General features: G+C 44.4%; 1 protein-coding gene across 1 annotated transcript in view; it reads right to left on the bottom strand.

The window, feature by feature from the left end:
• ANK3 (ankyrin 3) overlaps positions 1-12,828 on the bottom strand; it is a 301,245-nt gene extending 288,417 nt beyond the window's left edge. The window contains exon 1 of the mRNA XM_056849508.1: positions 12,352-12,828. Coding sequence (XP_056705486.1) covers positions 12,352-12,465 — 114 coding nt within the window. The 5' untranslated portion in view covers positions 12,466-12,828. The remainder of the gene's footprint in view (positions 1-12,351) is intronic.
• Between the last annotated feature and the right edge of the window lie 2,368 nt (positions 12,829-15,196).

The following is a 15,196-nucleotide window of genomic DNA, read 5'->3' as shown; positions in this document are numbered from 1 at the left end:
TACTACACCATCCTCGTTGTTCACATTATCCCAGGACTCATGATAAATTAGAGTTCAATTGGAAACTTATATAGAAGCAAGAAAAACGAAAGCCCAACTACAAAAATGCACCAAGTTTTTGATTTTGGTGACCTTAGCGCAGGGGTGGGGAACCTTTTTCCTGCCAAGGGCCATTTGCACATTTATAACATCATTCGGGGGTCATACCAGGTGTAGATCTCCCGGTGTGGAGAGGAGAGAGCTAGATTTGCCAGGTCTCCGGCCACCACCTGGAGGTTGGCAACCCCAGGGGAGGCCACGCAGAGAAGGCCTGGAGGGTGCCCCCGCTCCCCCGGTCCTCTCCCCCAGGCGGGAGGGCAGCCAGCGGTGGGCTTGAGCAAACAAGGCGCCAAGGGGGTGCAGCACGCGGTTGATCAGCAAGGGAGGAAGAGAGGAAGGAAGAAAAACAGAGAAAGAGGAAAAGGGAGAGAGGGAGAAAGAAATGGAAAGAGGGGAAAAAAAGAAAATGACCAAGACAGACGAAGAAAGAGACAGAAAGAGAGGGAGAGAGAAAAGCCTTTCCCCACACACACACACACCCGCCGGCCCCAGACAACCTGGCCCAGGCTCCATGCCCTCCCCCCCCAGAGTCCACAAAAGGCCCCCGAAGCCCGATCGGCTCCTGCGCACATGCTCTGCCACTGGGAGCCGTGGGCCTCTCCCCCCCCCTCGCTGCTCAACAGCCGACAGGCAGCGAGAGGGGCTTACAGAGTGCCCTGGCGTTCCTGCACGCTGCAGCTATAGAGGGCAGCCTTGGGGGAAGCGTCCTTCCTCCTCCTCTCGCCGACCAACAGCTGTCAGTCGGTGAGAGGAGGTCCAAAGGGCGCTGCAGCGCCTCTGCAAGTCATGGCCCCAGGAACACCCTCAGGGAGGGCTGCCCTGCCTCGCCCCTCCATGGCAGGGCCCCGGAGCTCCCGAGGGCCACAAAAAATGTCCTCGGGGGCCTGAGATTCCCCATCCCTGCCTTAGCGTATTTTAATGAAACACAGACCTAGAAGCAGCTGCCTTTTACAATATTTCAAAGACAGAAGTGGCTTAGCTGTGAAAATGCTCATTTTATGAAAAGAATTTAGAACACAGAATTTGGCTGCTACATGATGGAGACAACTTGCAGCATATAATATATGGAAGCACTGTATAATAGAATTATTTTATATTCAGTCTGTATTATAAGGTATCATTTTGTAAGACTTTCATTACAAATGTAATATGTACCTTGGCTACCATTGAATTCATATTTATATACAAATACATTGTGAGTCTTGAATATAAGTTCATACCAATAATTGGGTACTATTTTATATTTTGTTGGTCTTGTACATTCAGTACCTGACTCCCCCCTTTTCATGATTATTCAGAAAGCTACTATAAGGCAGCTTCATATGTTCATTAGGCCTTTGCAACCCTGAGTAAAATGGGTGGAAGAAAAGGACTTCACAACTAGTGTCTCTGGATGAAGTTCACCAAGCCTAGCAGTCAGTTTAAGTTTTGAGAATTGTACCTCTATACAATAGAGCGATGTTCCATCAACAGGAAAGTCATTGTGCGCACCTAAACCATTAGACCTAGAGATGAAAAAGACTGGAGGGGAATTAGAATTTGGAGAAAATACCTCCTCCGGCCCACCCCCATAGACCTGAAATGGAAAAATGGGGGGTTCTAGTGAAAAAATCTTTTTTTCAAAACGATTAAAGGTTGTGTGTGAAACGATGTTTTAAAATAATATTCACCACCAAGTGATGGTGCCGATAAACTCATAGCTCCAAGATCATAACAGACTAATGTTGGTAATGAGGTCAGTTCCGTTGCATTTGATTGGGTGTTGGGAAAGAGCTTTCAGTAGTTGCGGAATATAAAACACATTCCAACATTTGCTGCAGGAATGCTGAATGGGCAGATGCCAAGTGTACTGCTCAGGAAACATGGTAGAAATACCTTTGGAAAAGCCAGAAACTGATTCCTTTTACTTCTCATGTGCCTCAGTCTCCTCCATCTTCAGCATCCAGTGAAATAAATTGATGAATGTGTGAAAATAGCCAGTGGTTATGGATAGAGAATTGGACACAGGCGATACCATCACTCTGCCATGAAAGTTGTCCGGTGGTGCCCTTGGGCTGGTCATGGTCTCTCAATCTAGCCTACCTCATTAGGGTTGCCGGGCAAGGGCTGACCACTCCTGGGAGCTTTTGGGGATGGGGTTTGGTGTCACACAGCGTCACAATGTCATTTCCACTCATGTAATTGGAAATGACTTCACACGTCGAAGTGACACTAGCAAACCTCCCCCCAAAAAATTTTCTATGGTGAAACCATAGAGATTTGGGCTATTGCTAGAGTGTCATGGCAACACAAGATGTCACTTCTGAATACATTACATTATGTTACAGAAGTGACGTTGTGGCATTGCTGTGGTGCTTTTTCTCAGCAAATTTCTTCCACTGCTGCACTGGAGAGTAGTGGGCAGTGGCAGGGGTGGGAGGTCTCTCACCATAGTAGAAAACTTGGTCTCCTGTACCTCACAGGGTGTCGTTAACATAAAATGGAGGAGACAACCATGTATGCCACCCTCAAATCCTTGGGAAAAGGGTAAGATAAAAATATGTCAAGGAATACACTAACGTGTGAAAAAGTTAAGGAGCCTGTCTCAGTCTGTGTAAATCAAAAACCCATTAAACCAGTGGAAGTTGACATATATATGTTAGTCTTAATTGAGAATTAGAAAAGATTGAAAGGTAATGTTAATTGATTGTATCGAATGTATGAAAAAACAATAAAAAAAATTTATATAAAAAAAAACCAGTGGAAGTTGAGAACAATAGATACTGAATGTGATTCTGGGAAGAGAGATTCTGCCCCTGCAAATCAGGGGACTTAAAAACTGTTGAGCATGCCCTCCTGAACTGCAATTTCTATACATTACCCCGTTCGAAGTTTATTGAGCCCCTCTTATCGAGATTGAGACCTGACAGGGCAGGTGAAAGGTTTGAGATGCTCCTTCAACCACTCTTCAGGTTGCGAAATTTTGTTTAGCAGCAATGAAAATTCGTCGCCTTAGAACAGCACAATTGACAGATGTGTCTCAGCTTTAATTCTTTTTTTTAAATGTTTTAAAAATGTTTTAAGACTTGGACTGTAATTCTTTGATTGTAAGAATCTATTAGTCCATGCTTTCCGTTTTATCATGTTTTGACTGGCTAAGTGCCGCAAATAAATTATCTATCTATCTATCTATCTATCTATCTATCTATCTATCTATCTATCTATCTATCTATCTATCTATCTGAATGTGATTCAAGAAATACACTAGAACTGAAGCAGAGTGAGACATAAATTTACTGAAACAGATATAAATTCAAAAAATAACTTTATCTCTGGCTATGATGATACTTGATGATAAAATATCAGTTAACTCTTCCATATTATCATGAAAAACATCTCAATACTGAAATGTATTACTTTAGAGGGATGCTTAGTTCCTCAGCTTTTCTCAAAAAATTTGTTTCTGCATAAAAAATGCTGAGATCTACTAAATATAGACAACAAAAATCTTCTTTGTGTTTACTACACAGCTAAAAATGGAATGTTGTTTCCCCCTTGTTTTCTCAATTGACAAATCTATACTTGGAACACATCTCTGATGCCTGCTCTACTTATAATTACTATTTTAATAAAAAAATTAAATTTCATAATGATACTCTACAGTATAATTTTATGTGTTAACTAAATTATATGCAATATATTTCATGAACTTTAGGTAGTAAAACAAGTTTAGGATGGTTAAAAAAGGTACACTGCATATATTTTAACCCCTCCCCCCAAAAGTCCATATTTTTTCCATACCATAGAGTCAGCCCTCCAAAGCTGCCCTTTCCTCCAGGTGTGCTGATCTCTGAAGCCTTACGATCAGTTATAACTCCTGGAAATCAGGCCACACACTTCGAGGCTGATAACCCTAGCACAAGCCAACTGAAATGAATAGAATGTAGACTATATTCCATATTCACTGATGCTCTGTAGGGCTTTTTTCTAGAGAGCAGTATTTTCTTCCTATGTGTCATTTCCTGTACATTCCTGAGGGGAATGCCTGCGCCGGGCTTAGGAGGCAACGCAGCGGTGCTGCCTTCTAAGGAGGTTTCAGCTTGCCCGGCGCCAAAAATCCATGCAACCAGTGCCATAATGGATGCCCCGGCGGCCTTTGGCAGCGCCTGGATGCCGGCGGAAGGCTCCGTCAGCGGCCCAGCCCGGCACTGCCGCAGCAGTGGCCGATGTCCAGGCCTTCACGCCGGAATTGGGGCCACAATCACCGGCGTATGCTGCCCGGACACCAGTGCTGTGGGCCCTTGTGCTGGCGCAGGCCTTTGCTAGCCTCCAGAGGCCTTTCGTCCTGGCCACCAGTGTGGCTCAGGAATGCGCAGTTCATATTTAATTCCTTGATACAGATTAAATATGATCTTTCGGTGCAACGGAAGTGGGACAAATAGCTTTTGTGGCTATCCAAGAATGGTCATATAAATAGATTCTGTGCAGGAATCCAAAACTTTTTGTTCTGGGGGCCCATACTGCTTTCTAAGTAAATCAGTGAATATGAACATCAGCCCCACCCTTCAACATTGCAGTGAAGCACCTGCAGTCAGGAGGTATACGTTTATTCAACAATTACAACCAACCCTACCTTCCCCTGCAGGAAAACCCTACTGCCTTTAATAGAATCTTGGCACTGAAGTTAACAGATCCATTTTAGACGCTGGGCACATGGGAAATTAAATCTTGTTTTCTAAGCCCAGACTGTTCATAAACTAGGGCAACACACATAAAAGGCATATAAATAATATTCTCCCTTTAGAGAGAAAACGAAGAGCAATAGGAGGTCTGGCCATTCTTACGGCCAAAAGATTACACACGACAGTAACTTTGCTGTCACCCTATGGCCATTGGGCACAGGCCTCCCTACTTCAGCTCAGGAAAAAAACCATCCTGGTTATTAATATATATCTCCCTTCTGTTGGCACCAAAATCTGATCCAAGAAACATGGACCACACTCTAGCAATATTTGGACCTGCTCCTTACATCCTACTCGAATGCATCAGTGATAGTAGCAGGAGACTTTAATACCAGACTTGGCCCTTCAGATGAATCACTATATAACTCCCTAAATCTGATGCCTCCAGCAAAAGACCCTCAAAATACCCTTCCTCCCAGAATCTCAAAGGATTCCAAGTCTAACTGGAAGGGCCGCCACCTACTCCAGCTCGTGCTCAGACTTGACCTAGCTATTCTAAATGGGTCCATTCAAGGTGACATTCCTGGGGAGTACACCTTCTGGTCTAAACATGGGGCAAGTACTATTGATTATATTTTGGCATCTTACGACCTGCTCACTGCCAATCTATACCTTAAAGTTGAGCCCAGACAAGACAGTGCCCATCTCCCAGTCACTCTGGCTCTTAACATCTGCAACTCATCAGTCCACCCTCCCTTTCCAACCAGCGCTCCAAATGTAAATCAGGAATCTTTCCCAACTTACAGAAGACCACTTTGGACTGAGACTCTGCAACAACAGTGTAAAAATTGTTTTACTTCAGACACGGCACTACAACGTCAAAACTCTATGACTTCGGACATTCCAGCAATTCCAGCGATTACGTCATACCAACATTTGATCACCGGATGGACACAAATCCTTTTAAAGCAACCATGGAATTGCAACACCCAACCCCTCAGAAAAAGTAAATCTAAACGTTGGTTTGACGCAGAATGCTATTCTGCAAAGAACAACCTTGAGGCAAAATTCAAACAATATCAACTAAGTAATGCAACCAAGATTCCTCCTGAGCTCAAAATCCTAAAACAGCAGTATAAAAATCTTCTAGATGAGAAAAAAAGAAGAGCATAAAGGGACTCTTGGTCCCAACTGATTCAAGCCACCAAGTCAAAAGACTCAACAACTTTCTGGAACCTAATTAAAGCTGATCTGCATATACAACCCTCAAATCCTGGATGTTACATCTCTCCTGCTCTCTGGGAGTCCCATTTCGGGGCACTTTAATCTTCAAGAACAGACTGCCATAGTCCCATGAAGATTCAAACACAAAATCTTTCTGGTTGGCCTCCGGTAACAGCTAAAGAAGTTAGCAAATTAATAAACCAACTAAGACCTGGAATGGCCCTTGAATGTGACATAACCACAGAGATGATTAAATCAAATGCAGACTGGTGGGCCCAAATGCTTGCAGGCCTCTTTACTCATATAAACTAATCAGCTCACATCCCTTCCGACTGGGGACTTTCAATTATTGTGCCAATATATAACAAAGGAGAAAAATCAGACCCTACTAACTATTGCCCAATCCGCCTTCTTAGCACTGTCAGTAAACTTTACACAAGATATTTATGCTGGAAGCTTCTCGACTGGATTGACAGAGAAAACATACTGCTGGAAGAACCAAGCAGGCTTCAGAGCTGGACGATCCACTATAGACCAGTGCCTAGTACTCCATCACCTTGCAGAGAAATATAGCTCCAAACCAAATGGAGCACTATACGCAGCTTTTGTGGATTTTAAAGCAGCATTTGACAGTATATCTAGGTCCAGGTTATGGTCAAAATTTGAGAACTCCTCAATAGACCCAATAGAAATAAAATTTGATTGATTTGACTCTCTCTTCAAGATGTCATCATCACCTTTATTTTAAAGGTAATTCACAGTGGGTAGCCGTGTTAGTCTGTCTGCAGTAGTAGAAAAGGGCAAGAGTCCAGTAGCACCTTAAAGACTCAAAAATATTTTCTGGTAGGGTATGAGCTTTCGTGAGCTGTGGCTCACGAAAGCTCATACCCTACCAGAAAATATTTTTGTTAGTCTTTAAGGTGCTACTGGACTCTGGCCCTTTTTTATTTTAAAGGAACGGATTATTTAAGGATAACATTCTACCCTTTTCAGTATTCCAGTTCATCACATGGAGACCTCTGCTCATAAAATAGCAGGCAGAATGTGCCCCTAAGGAACTTCAACAACTGCCTATGAACTGGTAGTCCAAATGTTTGCATGTTCCCCCATGAATAAGTCCCTGCATTTTGAAAAAACAGCAATCAAGAAGATGTATGCTCCTCTCAAATGCTCCTCTCCAGCATGGTAGTTTTCTATATAGAGAAGTTGTTTTTTTTTTGGGGGGGAGGGGTACTTGTAAATATGCAATGCCACACGTACTGCTGAAAATGGTACCGTCAATGGTATACAACTGTAGGCTTTCCCATCTTTCCACACTCCGCTCACTTTAGAGAAGTTGCCTTGATTTTCAGCATGCCCCTCTGCTTTACCAATGGGAATATCCTTTCTGAATGTTCACATTCAGAAATACAAACATTCACAAATACCTTCCATCTGTCACAGTTTTTGACCCATGCTCTAGGAAAGTTACAGACTTGAAAAAATCTTAAGATTTTGTAAAAAAAAAAAATTGCAGTTTGCATGCGTCTGTGTCACAAAGCAAGCTTGTACACTACCCACAAGGACTAGTAACTGTGGATGTTTTTAAAATAAAGGAGCTGTGTGAACATCGTGCATTCAAAACCAGTCCCTTTTATTCTGCATTTACAATCCCTGCTTTCTATGTAAACGTACACTGAAATGCATCCTTTTACTAACCTGATTGTGAGAGTGACCAAACGAATACAGAACTAACCCATATTAACTTATCTTGGTTATCTGCCTTAGGGATGTGTGAGAATCACAAAAAACCCTTTCCCACCACAATCCATATTTTACACCATCTTTCTCTCTCCAAATATCTTGACTTCAGCCCCACCCCAACCATGTATCCTTTTTCCCCCCCACCACATCACCACCAGTGGAAGCTGTAGGTGAAAGAGAGCGGACTGGTGAGACTCACAAGGAATATGAACAGGTCAAGGAAAATTGCCTCTGACTGGCCTTGGGATAGGGTTACCAACCTCCGGGCCTGGGGGTTCTCCCAGAATTAAAACTTCTCTCTAGACTACAGAGACTAATTCCCCTGGAGGAAATGGCAGTGCTGGAGGGCAGACCCTACGGCATTACATCCCCAACAAGCTTCTTCCTCTCCCCCCAACTCCCCCTCCCACAGGCATCACCCCCAAATCTTTAGGAATTTCCTTCACCAGAGCTGATAACCCAGCCTTGGGAATGTGTGATTCAAGAATGAAGAAAATAATGAATGAAAACCTCTTAGCATGTACAGTAGTCCTTTTCCTTCAGGGCTGTCTTAAAAAAATAACAAAAGATAATAACTCTGTAAGGAGTTACGACAGAGCACTGGGAGAATTAATTACAGGAATCTCCGTGTATACCTGACTATTGGTTTAGTTTTCTTCTAGTAAGAGTGGCTACTGTTCCTGCCTTTCCACGAGTGCTGGCTGACCACCAGCAGGAGCTTTGGGGGCTGGGACAATTATTTATTTATTTAAATTTCTGCCCTGCTCTTTTCTGGCCTAGGGAACCACCCCGTAAACATAGTCTGTCTAGTAAACGTCAGGATGTGACGTCACCCCATGAGTCAGGAATGACCCGGTGCTTGCACAGTTTACCTTTTTACTACAGATTCTAGGATTGAAAACTGACACAGGTTGAGCCTTTATAACTGTTTGGCTGCAGGCCCCCTTCGCTCACACACAACAGCGTGCTTGTCACTACCCTCCTCTCCTCTCTGGAACACGCCTTACATCAAGTCACTGTCTAGCAAGCTCTGTATGGCCTCTTCTGACTGGCAAGAACTCTCCGAGGTCTCCAGCAGAGAAAGGTTCTTCCAAGGACCACTGCCTGAGATCTGGCGATTCAAAGGTCTTTCTGCATGCAAAGCCATTCTTACTGTGAGCCTAGCCTCTCCCCAAACTGGCATCTTCTGAGCAATCCCTTCAGACCCCAAATCGTGAATGTTGATGACAGAGAGTCAGTGTTTACTCAACGAGGAGGAAAATGAGTTCCAGATATAAGCTTTGGAACATGCAGGGTAATAATCACCTTGGCAAGTTCTGGAAAGATTATGTAGCCTTCACCCACTGACCTACCAGGCCCAGACCCTTGGGCTACACAATCAGGGGCATTCAAAAATGTCAATCAGGTAAGTGTGGAGCTCCTTGGGAGGAAGAGGCTCAGCACTTAGCGAGGAGAAGTGGCAGGGCATAAACCGCTTGTTTTCTTCAGTCAGCTGTTATAGGGTTCTGTGTCCAAAGAAATTTCTCAGCTAGTTTCTTGGCAAGGAAGAGACTCATTTCGAGGCAAGCATCAGCCAATCTGTACCCTAATATAGATGAAAAGACTGGAACAACGTACACAAGAGGTTTAAATTAGCTAAGGATCCAGCCACAAGTTTGGGTGTACAAAACCACTGGCTTTTTGGCACACTTTGAGTGGGCAAACAGATCCTTAGAAATGTTGCTTCTAACACCTGCACTCATTCCCAATATACTTTATTGAAAGTTGTCCCGCTTCCCTAGAAGAAACCCATTTGAAAATAGCAGACTTGTCTGGTGGCATTTTCAGGGGAAGTCTTGAAGGAACTGGTCTTGAGGCCTTAAAACATACACTGAGTGGCCATTTATTCATGGAAGGTTTTGCATTGGAGTTGTCACTCTCTAGATGCACATTTTCCCCATCTGAATTCTCAAAACTCTGCACGGCGGCTTATTGTTGAGTTTGGAGAATATGGATGGGGGAAAAAGTGCATCTAAAGAGTGGCAACTCCGATGCAAAACCTTCCATGAATAAATGGCCAGTGGGAAATTGCTTCCAGTACTGAACAGGAAGCACCACCAATGCGTCTGTCTGATGCTGGTCTTCACGGGGAAACCACGGGAGCCATTTGGCTGTGCAAACTGAAACCGTCACATGGGTGACTGTCCCTGCTGTCTCAACTGCCCAGGGATTTCAGCTCTCACCAGTGTTTTAATGCAGTTGGAAGCTTCCCCGAGGACATTTCTAATATTGTGCAGGTAAGAGGGTTAGCCTTGAGTATTATCATGAGACTGTCTGGGGGTGGGAGGGGGAGGATGGAAATGCTCCACTGCTGGTTGGTGGGTCTGCAGTGACTCACAATTCATAGTTGGAAAGAAGAGCTAATACAAAAAGAAACGGAGACAGAGCATGGATTCTATACTGTACAAAGGAAGGTCAGAAGGGTGGTCTCCCAAGCCTATCGGCACCCAGCTTGGATCTTCCAGTGCACCAGCGTTAAAACCTTATTCTCCAGATCAAGTTTAAGTTCTTGCTTTAGTCTTCATTTTTAAACAACCTCCACATGTTTTCAAGTTTCATGTCCTCCATTTCAGACATAAGCATGGGAGAATATTATTTCTTTTGTACGAGTCCCATTCCCAGGCTCTCTGTTCTGCAAAACCTCCCTTCCCCATAACATAATACTACAAGAAGAAAAAGAAAACCCATGTGATTTTTGATTATTGGTTTCCTGTCCATGGCCCACCCTGGTTGCTAGGCGATATCCCTTCTATGGTATCGTGCAGTATAAACAATAAAGCATTTCTGCCGACAAAGCAATTGTCCCACCTCGTTGAATCAAGAGGCCCTTATTGGCCCAGTCACCCCTGCCCCCTCCTCCTTCCACACTCTGCTTACAGGACAACACGCATGAGCACAATGGCTCTACACACTTGCTATTGTTCAACTTGAGCCCATTTAAGGATGCACCCTCCCATCCAAATTGTCAAAAAGTTAATTGGGAGGCGATGCATTTTTAACCTCTGTTCCATACACACATTTGTTGGGAGGTGACCTTTTTTTGGGGGGGTGGGAGATCCGCATTCCTGAGGGCACTTGCAGAGGTGGCAATAGTAGGGGAACCCCCTCCCTGCTAGCAACAATCCCCAAATCCCATTTATTGAGCATAACATGAACCCAAGGGAAACAATCATCACATATCTTCGTCTTGCTTTTGATGTGAAAACCAGGGCTTAAGGCTGGTCTTTTGCTCCTATCAATTCATCTGTGCTTGCAGAAACAAGAGCAATTATTTTAAAGACATCCTTTCCACCTTGCTTTAAATGGGGGGGGGGGAAAGAACCTATTGCTTACATGCTGCAGTACACACACTGACTTCAGCCATCTAAATCTACTGCCTTCTCATGGTCTCCCTGTACCAGAAGGCTTTTTAGTGCTTCATTATGCCAAACACTCCCTTTTACAGGAAAGAAAGTGGGAAGGGGAAGAAAGGAAAGCCCAGAAAATAGAAAGATGCTACCCAAGCCAAAGACGCACATATATGGGGTGGGGGTGGGGGCTCTACAACATGCCCTTTAAACATGCATCAATCCTCAGAGCCCATTAGGTTATGCATCCCTTAGGGAATATAACAAAGGCCCATGAAATTGTAAGATAACCTCATTCCTGAGCTCTTTTTCCTCCCCAAGAAAATGCACATCCATTCATGACCACGAAGCTTTATCACTGGGCCTTTTACTGGTGCCTACTGTACCCTCTAAAAGGGCAAGCCCACTCAGATCTCAAAGGAGGCATCTTCATTGAAGATGATGTGATCACCCCCCCCCCACACACACACACAACTATTTTGCTCTATGGTAGTGTGTAAGTGTGTGTGTGGGGGGCACAGTCTAAATACAGCAACAACCAGTGCAGAGGGCTGAATCTCCCAGGACTCTGTTTGCCTGGAGTGTCTCTGCATCCAAGGTAATACATAGCAGGGGAGGGAACATCAGACTCTGGTGTCTCAAGCCCATCCTTTCCACTAACAAAAGAAAGTTGCTCACAACACTTCATGAGCCAGAGATTTGTCAATAAAACAGACAAATACATTAATATACAAGTGGAGCAACATCATGATTTTTAAAAAATGGAAGTATTTTTTTAAGCAAGGCTCCCAGCACAAAGAGAACAACCAGCTTCTCATAAATTCAGTGTATATCCACATACAAGATCACCCTAGTTTGCAACTGAGAATGATGCAGTTGTTCTTTGTTTCACCTGTCAAAGGACCATCTCGAAACTAGTTTCTCTCACACTTAACCACAAGCTTGCAACCACAAGACAATGTGAGGATCTGCCCAGGAGAAAGAAAGAAAGAATGCCACCCCACCTGCACTACCACTGCCAAGGAGTCTAGTGTCTGACTTTTAAAGCCCCAATTTCCTTCCCCCCACCCATGCCTCCAAGTTGCCTGCTTCACAATGACACTCCACAGCCTTAACCACCATCATCCTGAGCCACTGAGTTGCACGCATCCCAGATCCCTGACATCTCTCACTGCAGTGGCAGCTCCGTAAAACAAAGGAATCCATGTCAAGAATTGTGCTCGTATAAATAGAGGTACCTTTTTTTTCCGATCCCGGGATCTCTTCCTATGTTTCCTCTTTTTCTCGTTTTCTTCATCAGGGTTAAGCTCTAAATCTCTGTTTTTCTTCAGCTGCGATGCTGCATGAGCCATAATGCATTTAGGGACACCCTGGGCAACAAAATCCTTTCCTGGTGTAAAAGGGTGCTGGTGCTCTCCTCAGGCGCCTCTAACCAGCCCTTATCAGCAAAGAAAAGCTTTGGCCAGAGCCAGGCAGACATTCAGAATTCAAAGGTCTGGGCGAAGCTGGCAGATGCTACCCGGATGCATGCCTGCAGGTCTCTTCCCGTACCTCTCTGCACCTGACCCTCCTCGACAAAGCAGTGCAGCCATCCTAATGCATTTAACGTAATGAGGAAGACAGCCGGGACAGAGAAAGCGGTATTATGGCCGTATCCCCCTTGCCACCAGCTGGAAGTGTCTAAGTGATTCCACGGAGGGGGGGGGGGCTGTGCTGGAAACGTCGGCTTCCTCCTCAAAGGCTCCAGAGCAATCGCTGCAGCCCCAACAGACTTTCCCCCCAATAATCTTCCAATCTGTTTTAGAAATCCACCCCCAAGGAGGAACAGTTATGACTTAGACAGCCTAGCTCAGATTTTCAGGCTGAGCCACTTAACCTACAATGAAATGGAGCAGCTCCCACTTTAGATTAACTGCTGATGGTGACCCACAAAAAATAAAAAAAAGAATTATTATTTTCCATTTTGCCATGGAGATCCTGACTGCATTATGTAGAAAACAATGCATGCATTGCTATATCTTAACAGTGTGTCTTTTATGCTGAATGTTCAGTCCTTCTGCAAGGATTACAGAAAGCTCTGTTGTCTTTTTTTCTAACACACACTTATTACAACACATCTTTAGAGGGGGGAAGAGGGGGGAGGAGGCAATCATGCACGGGCATGAGACAGAAATCCGATTCATAGGAAACGGTCCTAATACTTTTTCTCTTATGTGATCGAAAGGGAAGGGGAGCCCCCACACACACACACAAACACACCCACGGCAATCAGAGATCTGTGTAACAAGCTTTATTTTCTTGCACTCAGGAACGTCGATTTTGCCTTTTATGTCAAAGCTTGCTTCAATCACCTTGCTATTTTTTGCCACCTGAGTCTTCCCTGACTGCAGCTTTTGAATATTCATGATGGGAGGTAAAATAGCATCAGTATAAAAGGCCCTGCAGGGGCATTTGCCACACGCCTGGGCTCAGAGTGCATCTAAGCGATTCCCTCTGCATGTGAATATCCAAGGTGATCTAAAATTATACACAGACACATACATATAAGGTTGTAATGTGCATGCACACACAGATGCTACCTTTGGAAAAAAAACCCAGAGAAATCAGATGAGGAAGGAACCAGCTTGTCAGGTTTTAAGAGGCTCTGAAATCCCAACAGCACTAAATGCAGGGGGGGGGGGGCGCTTGGTCCAAGGCATGTTGGAATCCCAGGCGGGGTGATGATAAAAATACCCTAGATTTCCCTTGGGGCTCTTAAAGGAATTCTTGGTGCTACCATTCATCGTGAGTGTGAGGCTGGGCCCTCCTTTACAGAGGTAAAACTCAAGATCCTCCTTTACCCTCTCCAAGACTGAGATTATTATTATTTTTTCTTCTCGGCACTTCTTGATTGGCAGAGGGATGTGGCGTGCTGACCCACTTCTCATCCTTCCCTAGCAGCGCAATGCAGTCAAGCTGTGTGCCTCTCTCTCTCTCGACATCCGGTGTTGATTGATGGGCCTGAAGGCCAATGGTGGAAATCCTGTCTTTCCCAGGCTGGTTTTGCTTCCCTGGGATCCACCCAGTCACCTTCACAGAGAACCTTAAAAGGGCATTACCACTCCTAGTGGTTGTACCACCTTCCTTCCCTTTTGGCCAGTTGAAGCCCTGGGCATCAATGAGTTCTCTGAGACAGAGATCCATTTGATCTTAACCCTCCTTATATCTGGGGATTCCAGCTGTGAGATGCCAGGGTGACAACACTGCCATGGGTGGATAGGGTTGCCAACCTCCAGGTGATGGAAAAATCAGACACCTCTGTACAATTACCAAAGGATGAGAAATTCAGTACAGGAATACAGCCATAAATGATGCCAAATATATTCTGGCTAAATCTTTACAGTATGTGGTAATATAACCACCAACACCATATATTGCCAACAACAAGTGTATTTTTTCTTATTTACAGGATGTTTCAACAGGTAAGTACACAATTAATTCCTTTAACTAGTAAGTATTGAAGCAAAGTTCACTAAAAAAATGTCCTTTTAAGGTGTATTTCTTTCTTTGCAGCACAGCAGGCTATTGAAGGAGAAAAAGTTCACTAGAAAATGTCCTTTTAAGGTGTATCTCTTTCTTTGCAGCACAGCAGGCTATTGAAGGAGAAAACGATCGTTTCGGAGCACGAAGCCCAATTCTTCCTCAGTTCTTCAAAAATATATACTGCGTGCAGTTATACATCACCATTCATAATGTCAGGTTTCAGCTGAATACCATATTCAAGATTAAAGTGCAAAATTCTTCCCCAAAGGGGTAGTCCCTCCCCTCCCCAACCCCACCCTCCTCAGGCTCCACCCCAAAAACCCCACAGGTGGCGAAGAGGGACCTGGCAACCCTTTGGGTGGAGCAGCTGTGGAACCTGATATGTTGAGATGAGTAGGGCTGCCAGCTTCAGGTTGGGAAATACCTGGATATTTTTGGGGCAGAGCCTAAGGAGGGCGTGGTTTGGGGAGGGGAGGGACTTCAATGCCATAGAGTCCAAGTGCCAAAGCGGCCATTTTCTCCGGGTGAACTGATCTCTTATCGGCTGGAGATCAGTTGTAA

This window comes from Euleptes europaea, chromosome 5 (assembly GCF_029931775.1).
Source record: "Euleptes europaea isolate rEulEur1 chromosome 5, rEulEur1.hap1, whole genome shotgun sequence".
Taxonomy (NCBI): Eukaryota; Metazoa; Chordata; class Lepidosauria; order Squamata; family Sphaerodactylidae; genus Euleptes; species Euleptes europaea.
Note: the sequence above shows the minus strand (reverse complement) of the source record. Positions and strands in the feature narration are given on the sequence as shown.